This window comes from Globicephala melas, chromosome 2, assembly GCF_963455315.2.
Source record: "Globicephala melas chromosome 2, mGloMel1.2, whole genome shotgun sequence".
Classification (NCBI taxonomy): Eukaryota; Metazoa; Chordata; class Mammalia; order Artiodactyla; family Delphinidae; genus Globicephala; species Globicephala melas.
This window is the reverse complement of record NC_083315.2, coordinates 144439571-144458290: the sequence shown is the minus strand read 5'-3', so window position 1 is coordinate 144458290 and position 18720 is coordinate 144439571. Positions and strand designations below refer to the sequence as shown.

Below are 18720 nucleotides of genomic sequence, written 5' to 3'. Positions count from 1 at the left end.
AGCATAATTTTTCTTTTCTTTTGGCTTTCCTTGTTCTACATCTGGATTCCCGGATGGTTTATTTTGTCTGTTTCCTGAAATTTCCCTCCTCTCCCATTTCTTATAGTTTGTTGTTGTTGTTGTTCCTTTTCCTTCGGCTTCAGTTCTGTCCACTAAAGCTTTCCTTGGGCCACACAGGCTTTTAATTCTTGTTCATCTGTTTAAGCAGTGCTGGCAAGAAGCAGGCCACAGCCGGCAGGCAGAGCCACGGTGGCAGAAGAGGACCCGGGCGTCTGAAGATTCTCCCCCAGCCCCGGGGTCCTTGGAAGAGGGGCTTCCTTCTGGAGAGTGGGCTGGGACAGTGCTGTTCTCCCTCTGTGCGGCTTGACGTTGTCTGCCAGGCCTGGGCTGAAGGTTGGGGGCAGATGGTGTTTCCTCCACGGTGTGTGGGCCTGGGCCCCATTGCTCAGGGAGGCGATGGAATCAGCCCTTCTCGGTGGACAGGTGGAGGACTCATCAGGTTCCACCCAGAAAGGCTGAGGCTCAGGGGAGGTGCCCCATGGGGAATGTATCACTTGCCAAGCTCTGTGCTGTAGGTGGGAGGCCTTGCAGCATGGGGGCTGCCTCTGGGGGAAGTCTGGGGATCCTTTTTGATCCTCGGTCTCTGGCCGAAGCCAGCCTGGGCATCTGGAGCTGTCTGCTGGGGAGACTGAGGCAGTTTTCCGGTGGAAGGTCCTTCCTTCCCAACAGCCCCCACCCCTGGCCAGTGGGCGTTTTGAGGGCCCAGGAAGAATGCAAGAAGAGGCTGGTAGCTGCGAGGTGTCTCAAAGGCTCCTGGCCACTGGGGGCGGCACAGACCCCATCTGCGGGAGGCCCTGAGGGTCAGGTCTGGTGCCGATAGAAGCAGGTGGTACTTCCTGACGGGTGCGGTGGCGGAGAAATCCTAGAAGTTGCAGCCACACCCCTCCTTGTCTGGCGTGGCGTGGGAGGCGGTGGGAGCAGCCTGGCCCTGCTGCCCAGCTGTCTGAGGCAAATCAACTGCAGTCCATCTGGCTGTCCTCCGCGGCCCAGGCTGGCTTCCCACCCGGGGCCGTCAATGCCATTGGGTGCTGGCTGAGTCCTTAGCGGGCCCAGCTGAGGGGCGGATGTGTCACTGCTCCGCCAGGGGCACACCTGCAGCTGAGTTGCACCCTGGGGTGGAGGGGCCCAAGAGCGCCAGGTGGATGCCCATTGGGCTGCGCTGCCTTTGCCCAGGCCCTGTGGTGATGGTGGCCACGTGCTTCTCTGGAAGCACCATCAAGTTCCCCTCGCCTTCTCCACACCCTGCCACCTTGCTGAGTCCCGTCCACTTCCTCCTCCTTCATCCACGCACAGCCTTTGGGGCCACTTTACAAAGGACTGTTGATTATATCAAAGCTTTGCTTATTTTATATTTTGCTTATATTTCCTTGTGTTTTCTAAGCCTCTAGTCCTAGAGTCCAACTCTTGGGTCTAGCACCCCTCAAGACCCTAGAACCAGAGCCCCAGGAGCCCCCAGGCCCTGATTCCTGGGCCCCGTAGAATTGGTTTATCTCTGGTTCCAGGCAGCGCCTCCCTCCTTCCCCACATAGAGGGCCAACCTAGACAGGAGGGATGATTAGGGGACAGATGATGGATTTTCTTCTAAGTGCTCCCTTCAATTCTAGAGGAGAGCTGGGGGCGAGGACCCGGCCTCTCTGATGTAGGATTAGGATCCGGCAGCCTCTTGCCCTTCCCAGCGGAGCCCAAAGCACGCGCTCCTTCAGTCTGCGGTCTCAGTGCCGCCTCGTTCCTGCCACCTCTCTCTGCCTTCCCCCTTCGCACGCACCACGCTGTATAAATATTTACACCCCCGGGCTGGCAGGAATCTTTCTCCAGCTGCTTCCCTGGTCTCTGGGAGAGCTTGTTCTCTTACTCAACAGCTGCAGCAGATCTGGTTGCCTTTGGTCAGACAAGGGCAGGCCCTGGTTTGGGGGCCCGCGGTCCCCCTCTGGGGTGGAGGGTGCAGTTTGCGGGAGAAACTCAACTCTAAAGAGGTCACGGGGTGATGGCGAAGACCCATGCTCTCCTCTGCTGGCTGCCTGTGCGGCGACCCTCCGAGAGTTGTCTGATGCCTGATCCGGCTGGGACGGTGGGTCCTGCTTCTGAAAGGGACAGCTCCTCAGGGTGGGGTCTGCGCCTCTCTGGGCTGGGTTTTGCTGCATAGGGCTGGAGGATACTTTCAAAGCCAGCTGGCTGGTGCTAGGACAAAATAGGAACTTAGTGTACCCGCGGGCACTTTACAGTTTACAAGTATGTGCTATACCCTCGATCCTCCCTGAAGCAGATCCCCCGGTTTAGAGCTGGAGAATCTTCATATTGGGCTTCTTCTCCCCAGCTCCTGCCCCGGGCCATCCTCCCTCCCACCAACCTACCCGGGGGCTGGGGAGTGGAGAGGATAGATGCCTCTTTCCCCACCTTCCTTGGCGACCCGGGAAGTGGGAGTTTGCCAAAGAATCAAGCTGCCATTTGTTGGGTTCCCACCGGCCTGGCACTGTGTGAGGTGCTTCCCCATATTCTCATGTAATTATTCAAGTCTTAAGCCCAGCAGATTTTTTAGCTTCCTTGTGTGTGTTTCCTCTTCCTGCCCTCAAGACAGCTGTGGCCGCGTAGCAGTGAGCTCCCAGACACAGGGCCCTGCCTTCTCTGGTGCTTTCGGGTTCCGTGGAACCTTCAGGGGCCAGCTGGTAGACACTAGTCTCACCTAACCTGCAGTGGGTGCAGGTCACCTGCTGCTGCCTCCTCTCCCGTGCCTCAGTTTCTCCCATGTCTGTGGGAGGTAATTAACCTGTGCTCCATAGCTAATTCTAAATGCAGTGCAGGGACAGGGTGGTGTCATTTAACTCCTTTTTCTGTGTGGGGGTGCTGTGACAGAAGAGAGTGTTCAGGTATCAGGTACTATGAGGCTTGTGTGTTTGGTGCTTGGGAAGCCTGAGGGGAAGGAAGACAGGGATAAAAAGGCCTGGATTTCACCAGGTAGTGGAGCCACTGGGGGTGCAAATGGGTGGGCGGGTCCTGATGGGGGCCCGGGACAGAGGCCCCAGTCTCTTCCTACACTCATACTTGTGCGAGAAAGTAGACACGTAGATTCAATCTGTCTCTCTCTCTGAGCTCAGACTCTTTCTGGGCCTGGGAGGAAGGCTGCTGTCAAAAAGTAAAAGGCCTGAAAAAAAAAAAAAAAAAAGTAAAAGGCCTGGCCCAGTGCTTGGTGCTCAGTGGGTAGAGGGCCATCCCAAGGTGAGGCAGGGGAGGGGTAGGCTGGGTCTGGCCTGCCAGGGAATGTATAGAGAGGAAGGTAGGAAACCACAGCTCAGAGACGTGCTGCTGGGAGATATTCCTGTTGCTGCCTGCCTCCCCACCCCCAAAAGGTAAAAGAAAACCCAAATAAAAGTCTGACCCGGCAGATATTAATACTCCAGAGCCAGGGCTGGTGTGCAAGCAGCCGCCCCCCGCTTCCCCCTTCTGTTTCTATAAGCGGCTGAAATAAATTTAGCGAAACAACCCCACCCGTCTGAGGGCCTAAGATTTCAGAACAGTGGGACTCTTTACCCTGAAAGCCCCTGTTTTTCAGAGCTGAGAGCTTTTTGTTTAAATTCCCTTTGAGAATGGAATGCTCTTGATCTAAAATAATTATTTTACAGCAGTCATCTATTCCTCATAGATAAATGCTTTGGCACAGTATGGCTTGCTAGAAAGCCGATCTACACATGCTGTACAGCTTAAAATAGTCAACTCTATGGGGCCACTGCCCGGTTGGACCCGTTTGGATATTTATTGTAACATTATTCTTTGCGATGTCTGTGTGTGTTCAGCTAGTCCCCTCTGTTGTCTGTCACAGGACGGTGGTTATTGCTGGCTAAGTTGCCAAAGCAGAGAATTACTTATTTAGGGCCTACTGTGTGCTAGGCACTGTGCCGGTCGAGTTGAGAGCAGAAAGAGCCTGCTCCTGGAGCAGACATGCTGGGGGGGAAGAGAGATGTCGAAAAGTAAAATGACTACAAAAAACTGGTAACTAATATCATACTTAATAGTGAAAGATCGAATGCTTTCCCTTAAGATTGGGGTCAAGGTGAGCGTGTCCAATCTCACCACACCTATTTAACATCATAGGGGAAGTCCTAGAGAGGGCAATATGGCAAGAAAAGAAATATAATGCATATGGTTGGAAAGGAAGAAGTCAAACCGTTCCTATTCACAGACAACATGATTTTCTATAGTAAAAAAATAAAAAAACAAAACAAAGCTCAAGGAATCTACCAAAAAACCTTCTTAAAACTAAAGTGACTTTTGTAAGATCACAGGATGCAAGGTCAATACACAAAAATCAACTGTATTTTTATAAACTAATAATGAGAAACTGAAAACTGAAATAAAAAATTAAAATACAGTTGGCCCGTGAACAACACTGGTTTGAACTGCACAGGTCCACTTATTTTTTTGCAGTAGTAAATACTACAGTACCACGTGATCCGAGGTTGGTTGACTCTGCAGATGCAGAAACATGGATATGAGGAACTGCTCATATTCCAGAGGGCCAACTATAAGTTATACGTGGATTTTTGACCGTGAGGAAGGTTGGTGCCCCTGGCCCCTGCATTGTTCAAGGCCCAACTCTAGTTCCAAAAAAAAAAGGGAAGTATTAGGTATAAATCTAACAAAACGTGTATAAGATCTGTGTGCTAAAAGCTACGAAGCGCTGATTAAAGAAATCAGAGAGGACCTAAATAAATAGACACATCATGTTCACGGATTAAAAGACACAATAGTAAAGAAGTAAATATGTACTTCTTCCTGAATTGATCTATGGACTTAATGCAATTCCAATAAAAACCCCAGTAGGATTTTTTTGTGGTTATAGACAAGCTGAATCTGAAATTTATATGAAAAGGCAAAAGAACTAGAATAGCTAAAACAATTTTGAACATTAAGAATAAAGTTGGAGGAATTATACCACCTGATTTTAAGACTTACTGTAAAATTATAATAATCAAGACAGTGTGGTATTGGCGAAGGAATGGACACACAGATCAACAGAAGAGAATAAAGAGACTCATACAAATATGGCCAACTGAATTTTGGATAGGTACAAAAGCAATTCAATAGAAAAATGGTACTCTTTTCAATAAACAGTGTTGGGATTAGACTTCCATAGGCAAAAAAAATTTAACTTCAACCTAAACCATGTTATATAAAAACTAACTCCAAATGAATCTAACATAAAACTATAGAAAATCTTAATGACCTAAGGTTAGGCAAGGAGTCCTTAGATGTGTCACCAAAAGCATGATGCATAAAAGATAAAACTGATAAGTTAGACCTCATCAAAATTTAAAAACTTTTGCTCTGTGAAAGATACTTTGTTCAGAGAACGAGAAGATAAGGATAAGACTGGAGAAAATATTTGCAAACCACTTATTCAACAAGAGCCTGTATCCAGAATATATAAAGAACTCTCAAAACTCAACACTAAGAAAACAAACAACCCAATTAAAAAGTGGGCAAAAGACTTGAACAGACATTTAACCAAAGAGGACATACAGGTGGCAAATAAGCACATGAAAAGAGTTGTTCAATATCATTACCTGTTAGACAAATGCAAATGAAAACCACAATGAGATACCACTACACACCTGTTAGAGTGGATAAAAGAAAAATTACTGACAATTAGAAGTGCTGCTAAGGATTCAGAGCAACTGGAGACTCTCATATATAGTTGTGGGAGATGCAAAATGGTATATCCACTCTCAAATAAGGTTTGGCAGTTTTAAAAAAAATAAACCTTAACATGCACTTAGCATATGACCGAGCAATCCCATTCCTACTTATTTAATAAGAACTTACGTTCACACAAAAATCTATACACAAGTGTTTACTGCAGCTCTGTTCACAATGGCCAAAAACAGGAACTAATCCAGTGACCCTTAACAGGTGAATAAACAAATGGTGGTATACCCATACAGTGAAATACTGTTCCTCAATTAAAAGGAATGAACTATTGATACATGCAACTGCATGGATAAATCTCAAAGGCATTATGCTCTGTGAAATCATGTAGACTGTATGAGTTCAGTTATACGGCATTCTGGAAAAGACAAAATGACAGTATAGGGAACAGATCAGTGGTTTGCCAGAGTAAGGGATGGGAGGGTCTGACCACAAAGGGAGAGTGTAAGGGAGTTGTTTTTTTTTTTTTTGGCGGGGGGTGGTGATAGAAGTGTTCTGTTTCCTGATTGAAGTGGTGGTTACATAAATCTATTCACATGTTTAAATTCATAGAACTGTACACCAAATAAAGGTCAATTTTACTGTTCGTTAAATAGTTTAAAAAAAACTCACAAATTGAAATAACTACTTTGAAGGAAATGAAGATTCCATGAAGACAGAAGAGAGAAGACAGATACCTTGCCTTGATGGGGGGAGGGGCGCCAAGAATGGTTGAGGAAGTGATGCTTGAGCTGGGTACTAAAGAATGATTTAGAATTTACTTGGGCCAAAGGAAGGTCAATCAGATAGAAGAAACAGGCATGTGTCAAGGCCCTGGGGCAGGAGGAAGGATGGTTCATTTTCATCTGAAACTGACTAGAGCACAAGGAGTACCTTGGAGGGGTGGGAGAGATGGTGGTGGGGAGGGGAAGGGGTATGAAAGTCAAGAGTGGAGCAGTAAAAGAGTCTGATTATTCTAGACTAAGGGTTTGGTTTTTATTCTAAAAGGGATGGGTAGCAAAGGGTTTTAGGCAATTGTAATACAATTTGTAATACAAGATCCAGGTTTTGAAAAAAAATTACTTGGGCTGCCGAAAAGAGGGGGTTTTGGGGGCACACAGGAATCTTGGAAAGAACATCTAAAATAGGGTTTCTCAGTCTTGGTACTATTGACATTTTGGGCCAGATAATTTTCTGTAGTGGTGAGGGGGTGTGGGGGCTTGGCCTCTGCATTGCACGACGTTTAGCAGCATCCCGGGTCTCTACCTTCTAGATGCCAATAGCACTGACCTTTTCTCCTCCAGTTGTGACAGCCAAAAATGTCTCTAGACGTTGCCAAATGTTCACTGGGGTGCAAATCACCCCCGGGGGAGGACCACTGCTCTAAAACAACCAAATCCAGTGCTTCTGGCTTCATAGTAGAGTCATCTAGGGAGCTTAGAAAATACAAATGCTGGGCCTCACCTCAGACCAACTGAAGCAGAATGTTTGGAGGTGGGGTGGGGCCTGGCACCTGGCATCTGCATAATTTTGAAAGCTCCCCAGATAATTCTGCTCAGAGTGACGTTTGAGCACCACCAGCCTAGTCCACCCTTTCCATCTATATCTCAGAACACTGAAGCCCAGACTACAGAAATGACCCACTGAACTGGAGGCAGAGTAGCTCCAGAATCCTATTCCTAACTCCTAGACCAGTGCTCATTCCAGGGCCTCTTAGCATGTGCACAGAACATGCCCTGCGCAAACGGTGAAAGCCCAGCCTCCTTGAGTTACTGGCTCTGGCCCTCTGAACATCCCAGTGTTAAGGCTGCCATCCCCCCTTCCTGCAGAACCCAAGCCCTCCCCTCCTGCCACCCCTGGAACTTCTGCCAGTTCCTTCTTCTACTCCTGCTGCTAGATTCATGGTGACCAAATTGTCCAAATGGGCTCAACAGCAAGGGTTCAGTGCAAATCGAAAAAATTTACTGACCACCTACGCAGTTCTACTCATGAGTTCCAGGTAATATAGAAGCCCTGGCCCTGAGGAGTTCAAAGTCCAGTGGGGAGTAAACAGGTATTTTCCATAAAATGCTGCAGGCTGCAAGGCACCACTGGGAGAGAGGCACTTTGCTTGCTGGGAAGCTGCCTGAAGCCCCAGCAAAAAGAAGCCCCAGGGAGGGGTGTGCAGCAACTGCTAGCAGCTTGGAGTGGCTGGGGACAAACGGCTCTCTGAGGTAAGCACTGTCTGGAAAGGGCTTCACCTTCCTGACCGTCCCAGAGGTGAAGTGACTTGCTCGAGGTTGTGCAACTGGTAACCAGCCGGCAGAGTTGGGCTTCCCATCAAAGTCTAGGTGGCTCAAAGCTCATGCGCTATCCTGTGTCTCTAGGCAGGCCCAGGCAAGGAAGGCAGGGTGGGGTGGGGTGAAGCTGTGGGCTAGCCTGGGAACTTAATGGAATGGTGGAACATCTCTGTGAGGAAAGTGTTAAAACAATGGACGTAAGAAGGAGGGTTTAGGCATCTCACTGCCAGGCAATGGGAGCCCCCAGGGCCATGCTAGCCCTGGGGCTGGACTCTCAGTCCTGGCAGGAGGCGGTGGGCTCCCAGAGCTGTACTCCAGAAGCTCCTGACACTGTGCAGAGCCGCATTTACAGCAGACCTCAGCTGCCCTCTCTGGAAGCCTGTGCCTGGTTTGGAGGCTACTGGCAGCTGAGCCATGCCCACTAAGCACTATGATAGGGGCTTGAGGATACTGAGAGAAAGAAGGGTCTGGCTTTTACTGGATATCAACAGGCCCCAGTGATCTAGTTTTCAGACATATCTGTGACAACAATCAGGTGTTTTTCAGTTGGGCAGCAGGTCCCCATCACCTCACCCTGACTCACCTTGCTCTTCCCCAGGCTCTGGGCCAGTGCCCTCTCCCCCTTTCCAGGCCTCGGGGCCTGCCTCGTCCAGAGCTGGGTCTGGGGGTCACAGAGTGATCGGATCAAAGCTGTGAGGTGACCATTTCATGGACCTCTATGCTGAAGAATCCTTTTGCAAAGTGAATATTCCCAGAATTTGTTTCATAGTTTCATCAGGCCCCAAGAATGGTTTAGTTTACACACGATGGCTGGGCATATACAAGGGTTCAGCTGGACGTGAGACTACGCACTTTGCTGGCCAATTTTAGGCAGAATTATCATCCCTATTTTAGAGGCTTTGGTCAGTGTCTTGAAAAGCCACACAGCTAGAAAATGGCACAGCCAAGATTTGGATCCAAAACGGCCCAACTTCGAGTCCTGGACCACTGATTCTCAGACCTTGGTGACTGAGTCACGAGCAGGAAATTTACAAGGAATGCCGATTCCCGGCCCCACCCCAGAGCATCTGATTCACTGGGCCTGGGTCCAGGCTGAGGAATCTGCATTCCAGAAGCACTGCACCTGAATCTGAACCAGGTAACTCTCCAGCAGCACTTGGCCCTTCCTCCCAATTTCTAATCCAGGAACCCTGCCGGTGTCCCAGGGTCTCGTGTAGCAGAGGGTGGGGGTAAGGGTGGGGGGAAGGGTGGGGTCCGATCCGAAGAATTTGGGTTCTTTTGCAAATGACCTGAAAGCGGGGAGGAGGCACAACATCGCAGGGCTCCGCAATGGCAGGGTCAGGAGGGGTCTCTGGGAAAGGAGTGCCTGGAGGGCGTTGGTGACGAGGCCTGGCCCTCCAGGGGCCAGTGGCCCAGCGCCCCACACCCTCACCTGCCGCGAGGTGCGCCCAAACTGGCCGGTGAATACATCCATTGCGCTTCCCTAATTCCGAGGGCTTTCACTTTCCCCCTTCACAAAACCTAACACCCCCAAGCCAAAAATACCTGCTTAGACCCTCCTCTCAAGGGGACCGTCTCCGTGCGAGCGGGGAGAGCCCGGAAGTCGGGCCTGGGACTGCGAACCTGGCTGGCTCATCGCCTCCCGCTCGGAAGAGGCCGTGCAGGTGAAGGGGCGGCCTTTCCGGGCCCGGCGCGGGCGAGGAACCCTAGGGCTGAGCGCAGGAGGTGGGGGAGGGCCGTGCACGCCTCCCGTTGGGCTTCCGGCCCGGGTCGTGGCTCGTAACCTTTCCCGCCACTACCGGGCACCTGCCGAGCACGTCCGGGCGGGGGCAGGCCGGCTCTGGCCCTCCTCGGCCCGGCGGGACGCTGCTCCCCGGTCCGCCGCGGCGCGGATGCCGGGTCAGCGAAGGGTTAAGGAGGCCGTCTCCCTCACCCTTGGAAAGTCCCTGAAATGACGTTGCAACCCGACAATTAAAAGAAGAGTTTAATTATAGAGACAGGTTCTGGGAGCTGGAACTAACCCGGTCGGTCGGTGGGGCCGGTAAACAACTCCGGAGCGAGCGGGCCAGGCAGGACGCCGCGGAGCCCGGGCCCCTGGGAGCGGGGGAGGGGAGCGGCCTCCGGGGGTTGGGAAACGGAGGAAATTCGAGGAATCGGCGTTCTCTTTGCGGAGGGAGGCGGGGGGAAGACTCTTTAGCCAGCCTGTGGCGCCCGGGCCGCGTCAAGGTGCTCCTGGCCGGTCCCACGACCGTTGGGGGAAAGCTGCGCCGCCCGGAGAGGGGGACATCGGGTGCGGGTCGGGACGCGCCCTGGGCCCCGCCCGCTCCGGACCCTTTCCCCCTCGCTTTCCACCCCCGCTTCTCCGCCCCTCTCTCGTCCCCCCCAGCAGAGCTTCGCGAACCCTCCAGAGTTAAAGACCAACGGGCCTTTTTTTTTTTTTTTTGCTTGGGGAGTGGGGGAGTCAAAAAACCGAAATAGCTTCACATCGGGACGCAGACAAACCTTGTGGTTTTAACGCGCACCCTACTCTGTCCTGAAATCTGGAACTCATTACCTCATCACTAAGAAACTGCACAAAACCGCTCCCCCAACCCCTCCTTCTCGAAGCGGGGAAGGGAGTGAGCAAACTGCCCTTTAAGAAAGAAACCTACATTTGAATGATTTAAATTAAGGTGGATGGAAGTTATTTCTCCTTCTGGCGCTTGCCAGATTTCAAGAAAAGCTGAAAAATGGTAACAGGGAGAGGGAAGCAACAGGCAGCTGGACAGCAAAAGAAGAAAAGCAAGGGGCAGCAGCCGGGTTAAAAATGGGGGCCATCAATTTAAGCCAGAGGGGACAAATTAAAGCAGACGGACTGGGGATCACATAGGTTTGTGGCTGCAGCCAAAGCTGTGTGTTTCGCGAAGGTGAAAAACAACACGTTCCTAAAAACGGTTGTGATTTGGAAGGTTTCCGGGTTTGCCCGGCCAAATTTAATGACAAATAAGAAATGCAGTAAAAATATGTGTGTGGGGGGGGTGTGGGGGTGGTGAGAGTGCGACTCCAGCGCTCTGCTGGACCCGCCCCTACCTCTTCAAAGAAACGTGCTCATAATGGGGTGACCTAATTACATCGCAATGGAACCCGCTCTTAGCCACTCAGTGCACAGGGTTTCATAACAGACCCGGCGGCCTCGAGTGCTGGGAAGAAACGTGCGAGGGCCGAGGAGGCGGCCGGGCACGCGGGGAAACGGGAAAGAAACGCAGCGCCGCGGTTTCCACCTCGGTCTTGACTCCAGCACTCCGGCGGAGACCGAGGGGGCGGTGGGGGACACGTTAACAGTTTTTTATTTGGGTGAGTGGAGGGGCATCCGAACCTAACAGTAAATAAATATATTCTTTACAGTTTTCAAAAGAGTGATAATTCAGGGCCTTTCGGTTTCGAGGATCCCACACCCCCCTCCCCCCATCCCGCCAAAACAGCGCAGTGTGACAAGCCATATGTTCCGTTCCCGTACGGGCGGGGGAGAAGCAACAGTAAGTTGAAGTGTTGCCTCCCCCCATCTCTTTACCTACATTCTTAGCAAAGTAACTTTTTTTCATTGTTCTGGCATCTAGGGGGTGTGCGTGTGTGTGTGTTGGTGGGGGAAGTTTCGGCGCGGCCCATGGTTCGGAGCGCGCGGGGAAAGTCGTGCGTTGCTGGGTGTTTTTTTCGGGGGGGGTGGGGATTAGGGGCGTTCATGAGGATTTAGGTTTTCTTTATAAAAATATTTAAAGATTGATGCGTGAAATAAATACCACAACGAGGCCTGTTAAAACAACCCGGCAACTATACTCCAGTAAAAATTAAACAAACACCCAAACAATCCGCCCGAACGGTGGTCTTCTTCGCGACGCTCTCCCACCCCTGCTCCTGCCCACACTCGGAGAGTGTCCGCTGCAAAGCGAGCGCGAGTGGAGACGCGTGCGGCGCGCCAAACCGCTTGGTGCTCGCCCGCGCCAGCCCGGGTCCTCCTTGGGGTGGGGGGGAAGTCTCCCTAATCCTCCTCCCCCAACCCCCACCTCCGCCCCTGAAAAAAACAAAACCCTTGGCTTGAACGCTTTGTGCGCCTCTTATTTCCAATCTCCTCTCCCCTTGGGGTTTGCCGAGGGGAGCCGAGTGCGGAAAAGAACTCGGGAAAAGAGTTAAGTTGTGCGGCAACTTGGAGAAGTTTCCAGGGAGATCAGCTCAAGATGGGAACTGCAGCCCCGGCGCTAAGGACGGGCTTCTGCTCCCGCTTGTAAAAAGAGAAAGTCGAGCCCGCCTTTCTGCCCGACAAAAAAACAACAACACAACAACCAGAACCCCGAAGAGGGTGGAATGAGTGATGTCACAGAGCCGCGCTCGCAGGCTGACAAAAGGGGGGCGCCCCTCCCCCCCTGCGGGGCGCGCGGCCCCAGAGAAGGGCGCCTGCAGCGAGGGGTAGCCAAGCGAGCGGACTCGAAACTTTTCCTCTTTAAGAAAAAAAAAGTTGTGCGCGGCTCTCAGTGGGTTTTTTTTTTTTTAATTCGCCTTCTTTCCTCGTCTCCCCTCCCCCTTCTTCCTTTCGAAAGTTTTTTTTTTTTTTTTTCCCAGAGTTTGACCGCAGGGCTGCTTCAACTTCAGTGTCAATCAACTTTTTTTCCTCCTCTTCCTCATTTAAATAAGTTTAAAGCTCCTCCTCCCCCTCCGGCCCACCAAATCTGAAACTTATATAAATTGGGCTTCGCGCGCCGCAGCCCGGGAGAGTCAGAAAGGCGAGGGGCGCCGGGAGCAGGCGTGTGGGACTCCAGACCGGAGAGCCGGAGGCTGCGCCTTCCCCGCACCGGGACCTTCACGGCACACCAGATCCTTGTCCCTGCCCCGTGCGAGCGCCCAGGATGACCACCACCCTCGTGTCTGCCACCATCTTCGACTTGAGCGAAGTTTTATGCAAGGTAAAGTGGGGCGGAGCGTTTGCTTTTGAAAGTCTTTTTCTTTTTTCTTTTGTCTTCAAAAAGAATCCCCGAAAGTTTAGGTCTGGGAACGCAAGGGGGAGAGGAGGAGAGGCGAGATGGTTGTTTATTCCGCCCCATTTTCCCCCCTCAGTTTGAAGGAATTTGACTCTCTGCTCCCCACCCTTTGAGTTTCAACAGTTCCTGGCGGGGATTACATGGGAATCTGGAGACCAGAGTTTTGGGGGGCGAAGTTTGCGTGGGGCTGCCTGGGGGGCGCGGGGCATTGACCAGGCAGGATTGGGGCAATTTTTCGGTGATTCTTTCGTCCATAATGTGCTGCTCTTGAGCCGGGTGTCGCGAGTCTGCTCGGTTTCCCTGTGTGCGCTCTGGGTGTCGCCGCTGCCGGGAGGGGTTCGAGTCTCTCCAGCCCCATTGCCGGACTGTGGGTCGAGAGGTGGGGGTCCCTTGGGGAAGTGAATCTCGGGATGACGTTTTGCTGGTAGATTTCCTCTTCTGTTCTGGAGAGGCTGGGAATCTGCGAGAAAAGGCCAAGAGTTGTGGTTCAAAGGATGTTGCCAAGCGAGTTTGCAATGGGACTTCAGTTCGTCCCAGCTTAGCCAGGCTTCCTCTGTTATAGCCGACCGTGCTGCAAACTTTGGGGTGAGAGTGGGACTCGGGTTCACCCGCTTACCTGTTTTCCGAGGGACCGCGACTCCGATATGGAGGGGATGGGGGGACACGACTACAAAATGCCGGTCTGAGCTCAAGGGTCTCGGCGAGGAAGGATTTAATGAGGCCCTCAAGCCGTGTAGTTTGCCAGCTGGTGTGGAAAAAAGCAAGTTTTAAATCCGGAATATTCCAGGAGTGCCGTTTAAGCGTACATAACAGAAGCCTGTGGATGTTCAAAGTTTTTCGCCCCCTCTCCCCAATTTGAAAGAGAGAAGCTGCTAGGCTACTTTTAATTGCTGAAGTGTTTTGCCTTCTTTTAAACACGTCGGGTCATGTTGCTCTCTTTTCCCAGCTTGCTTCTCCAGTCCGTGCAGCTGCCAGGGCCCCAGGGCTGCAGGGTTGGGGTGCAGGGATACCCTGGAGCTGAAGAGCAACATAAAAAAAGTTTGAATTTCAGCTTCCTTCCCTACCTGCGCATTCCCAAACTTCAGTTGCCCTGGCGGCTGCCTGAACTCTCCCGGCACGTCTTCCTTCTCTTCCTGGCTCTCCTGCTCTTTGATCTATTTCTCTTTCTCTGGCTCCCTCCCCCCGCAGGACTTTTTAAATGAACCTCATTGTTGGGAACAGGCTCTCTACTTGGTTCCTGTAATCCGCTCTGTGGGGTGGTTGCTGTTACAGATTCCAGATCCCCCGCAGCTGATCCTAAGGGACCAACTTTAGAAATCACACAATGACACCCACATGGGCTGGGAGCCAACTCCCAGGTCCCCTGCTCACACCCTTTCCAAATCTTGGGTACAGTTTGGGCAGGTGAATAGGGTCCCGTTGGAACAGAGACCTGCCTTTGGTGCCTCTGCCCCCCTCCCCCAAATCCATTATTGACTGGGAGGAGGCTGGGGGGATTTGGTGCTTTCCTTTTCCTTCCCACCTGCAGCTTTGCGTTAAAGATTAAACACTGGCGCTCTTTTCCAAGCGTGCTCTTGCAGCCCGGAGACTAACTGCAAAGGCATCTTCCCAGTGGAGGGGGTGGGGTGGGCGGTGACTGGTGGGAGAGATCATTGTAGAAGGCACCTCTTCTGGGAGCACGGGGCAATGAGTTTTGTATTCGGGAATCACATCCCCTCTCCCTGCCAACGCCCCCCCCCCCCACCAATCCGGGATTTCTCTTCCTGCCCCTCCCTCTCCCCTCCCATCAGCAAGGTAAAGCAAAGGCAGTCTGGAAATCTGTTGCCAAAGGAATGGAATGCTTCTGAAGGAGGAAGTTGAGAGTCTCAGGCCAGGTTTGGGGGGAGGGCGGCAGCTAATTAGGCAGGGACTGATTAAAAGGAGACCTAGCTCCTAGTCTCCTGAGTGTGGGAAAGGAGAGTTTGTGAGTTGTGTGAGATATTTTCAACACAGGGATCTATTTGGGAGGTGAAGAAGCTGGATTTCATGGATGAAAGTGGTAGCTTTGGGGACAGGATATGAGGGTGCATTCCAGGGATCGGCGTGGAGTAGGTGCATGTGTAAAACAATTTTTCACACAGGCCAGGAATTTTGTGGCTTCTTATGCCTGAGGCCAGAGTAAACCCTCTCGGCTGGTTGAATGGGAGAAAGAGGGTGAGGGGTTTGCCAGGGCAGAGGTGGGGATGGTGGGTTCCTTCGAGACGGAGTATTTCTGATCGTGGAGGGGGCTGCCCTTAGTGGGTACCCTTCTGGGCCTGGCGGATGGCCTTTGTCAACTAACCGCCGTCTCTCTTGTCTCTCTCTCCTCCAGGGTAACAAGATGCTCAACTACAGTCCTCCCGGTGCCGGGGGCTGCCTGCTGGACAGGAAGGCGGTGGGCACCCCTGCCGGTGGGGGCTTCCCCCGAAGGCACTCGGTCACCCTGCCCAGCTCCAAGTTCCACCAGAACCAGCTCCTCAGCAGCCTCAAGGGCGAGCCAGCTCCAGCTCTGAGCTCTCGGGACAGCCGCTTCCGAGACCGCTCCTTCTCAGAAGGGGGCGAGCGGCTGCTGCCCACCCAGAAGCAGCCGGGGAGCGGCCAGGTCAACTCCAGCCGCTACAAGACGGAGCTGTGCCGTCCCTTCGAGGAGAACGGAGCCTGTAAGTACGGCGACAAGTGCCAGTTCGCGCACGGCATCCACGAGCTCCGAAGCCTGACCCGCCACCCCAAGTACAAGACGGAGCTGTGCCGTACCTTCCACACCATCGGCTTCTGCCCGTATGGGCCCCGCTGCCACTTCATCCACAACGCTGAGGAGCGCCGTGCCCTGGCCGGGGCCCGGGACCTCTCTGCTGACCGTCCCCGCCTCCAGCATAGCTTTAGCTTTGCTGGGTTTCCCAGTGCCGCTGCCACCGCCGCTGCCACGGGGCTGCTGGACAGCCCCACGTCCATCACCCCACCCCCCATCCTGAGCGCCGATGACCTCCTGGGCTCGCCCACCCTGCCCGATGGCACCAATAACCCCTTCGCCTTCTCCAGTCAGGAGCTGGCGAGCCTCTTTGCCCCTAGCATGGGGCTGCCCGGGGGTGGCTCCCCAACCACCTTCCTCTTTCGGCCCATGTCTGAGTCCCCTCACATGTTTGACTCTCCCCCCAGCCCTCAGGATTCTCTCTCGGACCAGGAGGGCTACCTGAGCAGCTCCAGCAGCAGCCACAGTGGCTCAGACTCCCCCACTTTGGACAACTCAAGACGCCTGCCCATTTTCAGCAGACTTTCCATCTCAGATGACTAAACCAGGGTAGAGAGGGCCGCCCCCCACCTATCCACCCCCCGCCCCGACCCCGCACCCACATCCCCTACCCTTCCCTCCCTACCCATCGATTCCCGACAAACCCCTACATTAACAAGGTTAAGCTCAACCCCTTTCCCCCAGGACCTTGGAATGCCCCCTCCCTCCCCCCTCTTTAAATGCCCCTCCCCCCCAACATAAGGACAAGTCAATTTGTCAATAGCTTCTTCTGGCTAGAACCCCCCCCACCTCAATTTTATAGCCCACTTACCATGCATAACAGACAAGTCCCATATTTGTCAGTAGATGCGTTTTTTTTCCAGCTTAAGCCTTAAGTGCCAAATCACAAAAGAAAAAGCAGTAACGGTTTACAGAAGCAACTTAGTGCCTTGTGATCTAACTTTGTCACTGTGACTACATTACCTCTTCAGCGCCAGAGGGCACCCGTGGGCCTCCCTGAGCCTCTGCCCAGGGGGAGGGGGAGGGGGAGGGGGAGGGGGGACTTAGAAGAACCAGCAGCTCCCTCCACTGGCAACACAACTGCACCTTTCCTGATTCCAGTCTCCCACACACTTCCTTCTCCCCTCTCCCCAGTAACCCCCACCCCCCGCCCCCGCCTTGGGAGAGTTGTTGCCAGACTTGGGTTTTTGGGGAAACCTAGCTTGACATTCAAAACCTTTTTCTTCCCGACCTGAACCTCTGTTGACTAATCTTGCCTGGGTTCGTGTAGGTCTGCAGGAAGGAAGACTGCAAAAGCGGATGAAGATTGTGACATAAGTGGGACTTTGTGATTTAATTTTTTTTCTTTTGTTTTAAGTGGGGAGGAAGGGGAAGCTCGATGGACTATGAGAGACTTGATTTTGGTGCTAAAGTTCCCCAGTTCGTATGTGACATCTTAAAAAAAAACCAACAAAAAAATGAGAGAAAAGCTTAAAAACATGTAAGGGGTGAGCAGTTAATGGTATTCATTCCACATACAATATCTGTGTAAAACGATTTCCTGTAGAAGTAGCTTTAATGGTTTTTGCTCTAGAATACCGTAGGTCTATCCTTAGAGCACTCACGCCATGCTTTTTTCCCTGGGTTTTAAACTTCATATAACTTCAGAAATTGGAGAGCAAAAATTTTGCTTGTCACTGCACATCAATATAAAAAAGCTTATTTAACTTATCAAAACGTATTTATTGCCAAACTATGCTTTTTTTTGTTAATTTTGTTCATATTTATCGGGATGACAAATCCATAGAATATATTCTTTTATGTTAAATTATGATCTTCATATTAATCTTAAAATTTTGTGACGTGTCTTTTTCCTTTTTTTCCACAGTTTTAATATATTATTCTTCAACGACATTTTTTGTAACTTTACACTTTTTTTGGTTATTTTATTTTAAAAAAATGAAAAATTAATTTAAAAAAATGCAAAAAACTGTTGGATTATTTATTTTAGAAATTTCCCCCCTTTGTGTTGGACTGCAAATTGAGTTTCTTTCTCTTTTGGCCTTTCACAACTAGGACTGAGAATGTATGTCAAAGTTCTGTGACAGTACAGAAGGAAAACAACTTCTAATGTATAGCTTCTAAAAGGGAAAAAAAAAAGAAACCCTTTGACTTCACGTGCCCATCTCTAGACATTCCGATTGCAGATTTGACGTTCTGGATTCCAGGTTTTGGAGTTTTCCAATGTTAATGCAAACAGAACTGGCACACACACATTAAGATGAATGTAATTATTATTCCTCTTGCTGGTCACTACCGTCGCTTTCTATTTCTCTTTCTTTGTGTGAATTTATTTAAAAGAAAAAAAAACTTTTTGTAACGACTATTTGCAGTTTAAAAATCAATAAACCCATTTTTTCAAGAAATTGATGGTGAAACTGGTTTTGCTTGGTTTGTGGTTTTAGTCTGCCTGTAGGCTTGTCCTTTGTAGACGATGTAGGTGCTGGGAGGAGGAGGGAGGGCATTGGTTGATTTCTCATCCTTAACAGCTAAACCAATGGCTGGTTCCTTTGGCTGAGGCTGGAAGTCGGCTGAGCTTTGGGGGAGGGGTGGGTAGAGGTTTATTGCAAAGCAGCCTGTATTTATATTATCTGCCTTGTTGTTGGTTGTTGACAAGGGTCCAGCCTTACCTGCCCTTGCAGCCTCGGAGGTTCTTCAGAGTGAGGCACGGGGGCTTACTGTCTTCTCTGCCTAGCCTGTGGTCTTAATTCCTTTGGGTAACGTTTGGGGTGCTGAAATGGTGAAGAGGGGGATGTGGCACGTGGCACTCCAGCAAACTTGGATTTGAGTGTGTTCTTTTATTTGGGTGCTTCCAGGCTTTTTTTTTTTTTTGGCCGCGCCACCTGGCATGTGGGATCTTACTTCCCTGACCAGGGATCAAACCCGC

At 51.3% G+C, this 18720-nt stretch overlaps 1 protein-coding gene across 1 annotated transcript; it reads left to right on the top strand.

The window, feature by feature from the left end:
- The first annotated feature begins 12615 nt into the window (after positions 1–12615).
- On the top strand, positions 12616–17090 carry ZFP36L1 (ZFP36 ring finger protein like 1). The gene is made up of 2 exons (XM_030855333.3): positions 12616–12952; positions 15378–17090. The coding sequence occupies exons 1-2, from the start codon at positions 12896–12898 to the stop codon at positions 16335–16337; spliced, it is 1017 nt and encodes a 338-aa protein (XP_030711193.1). The 5' UTR covers positions 12616–12895; the 3' UTR covers positions 16338–17090.
- The last annotated feature ends 1630 nt before the right edge of the window (positions 17091–18720 follow it).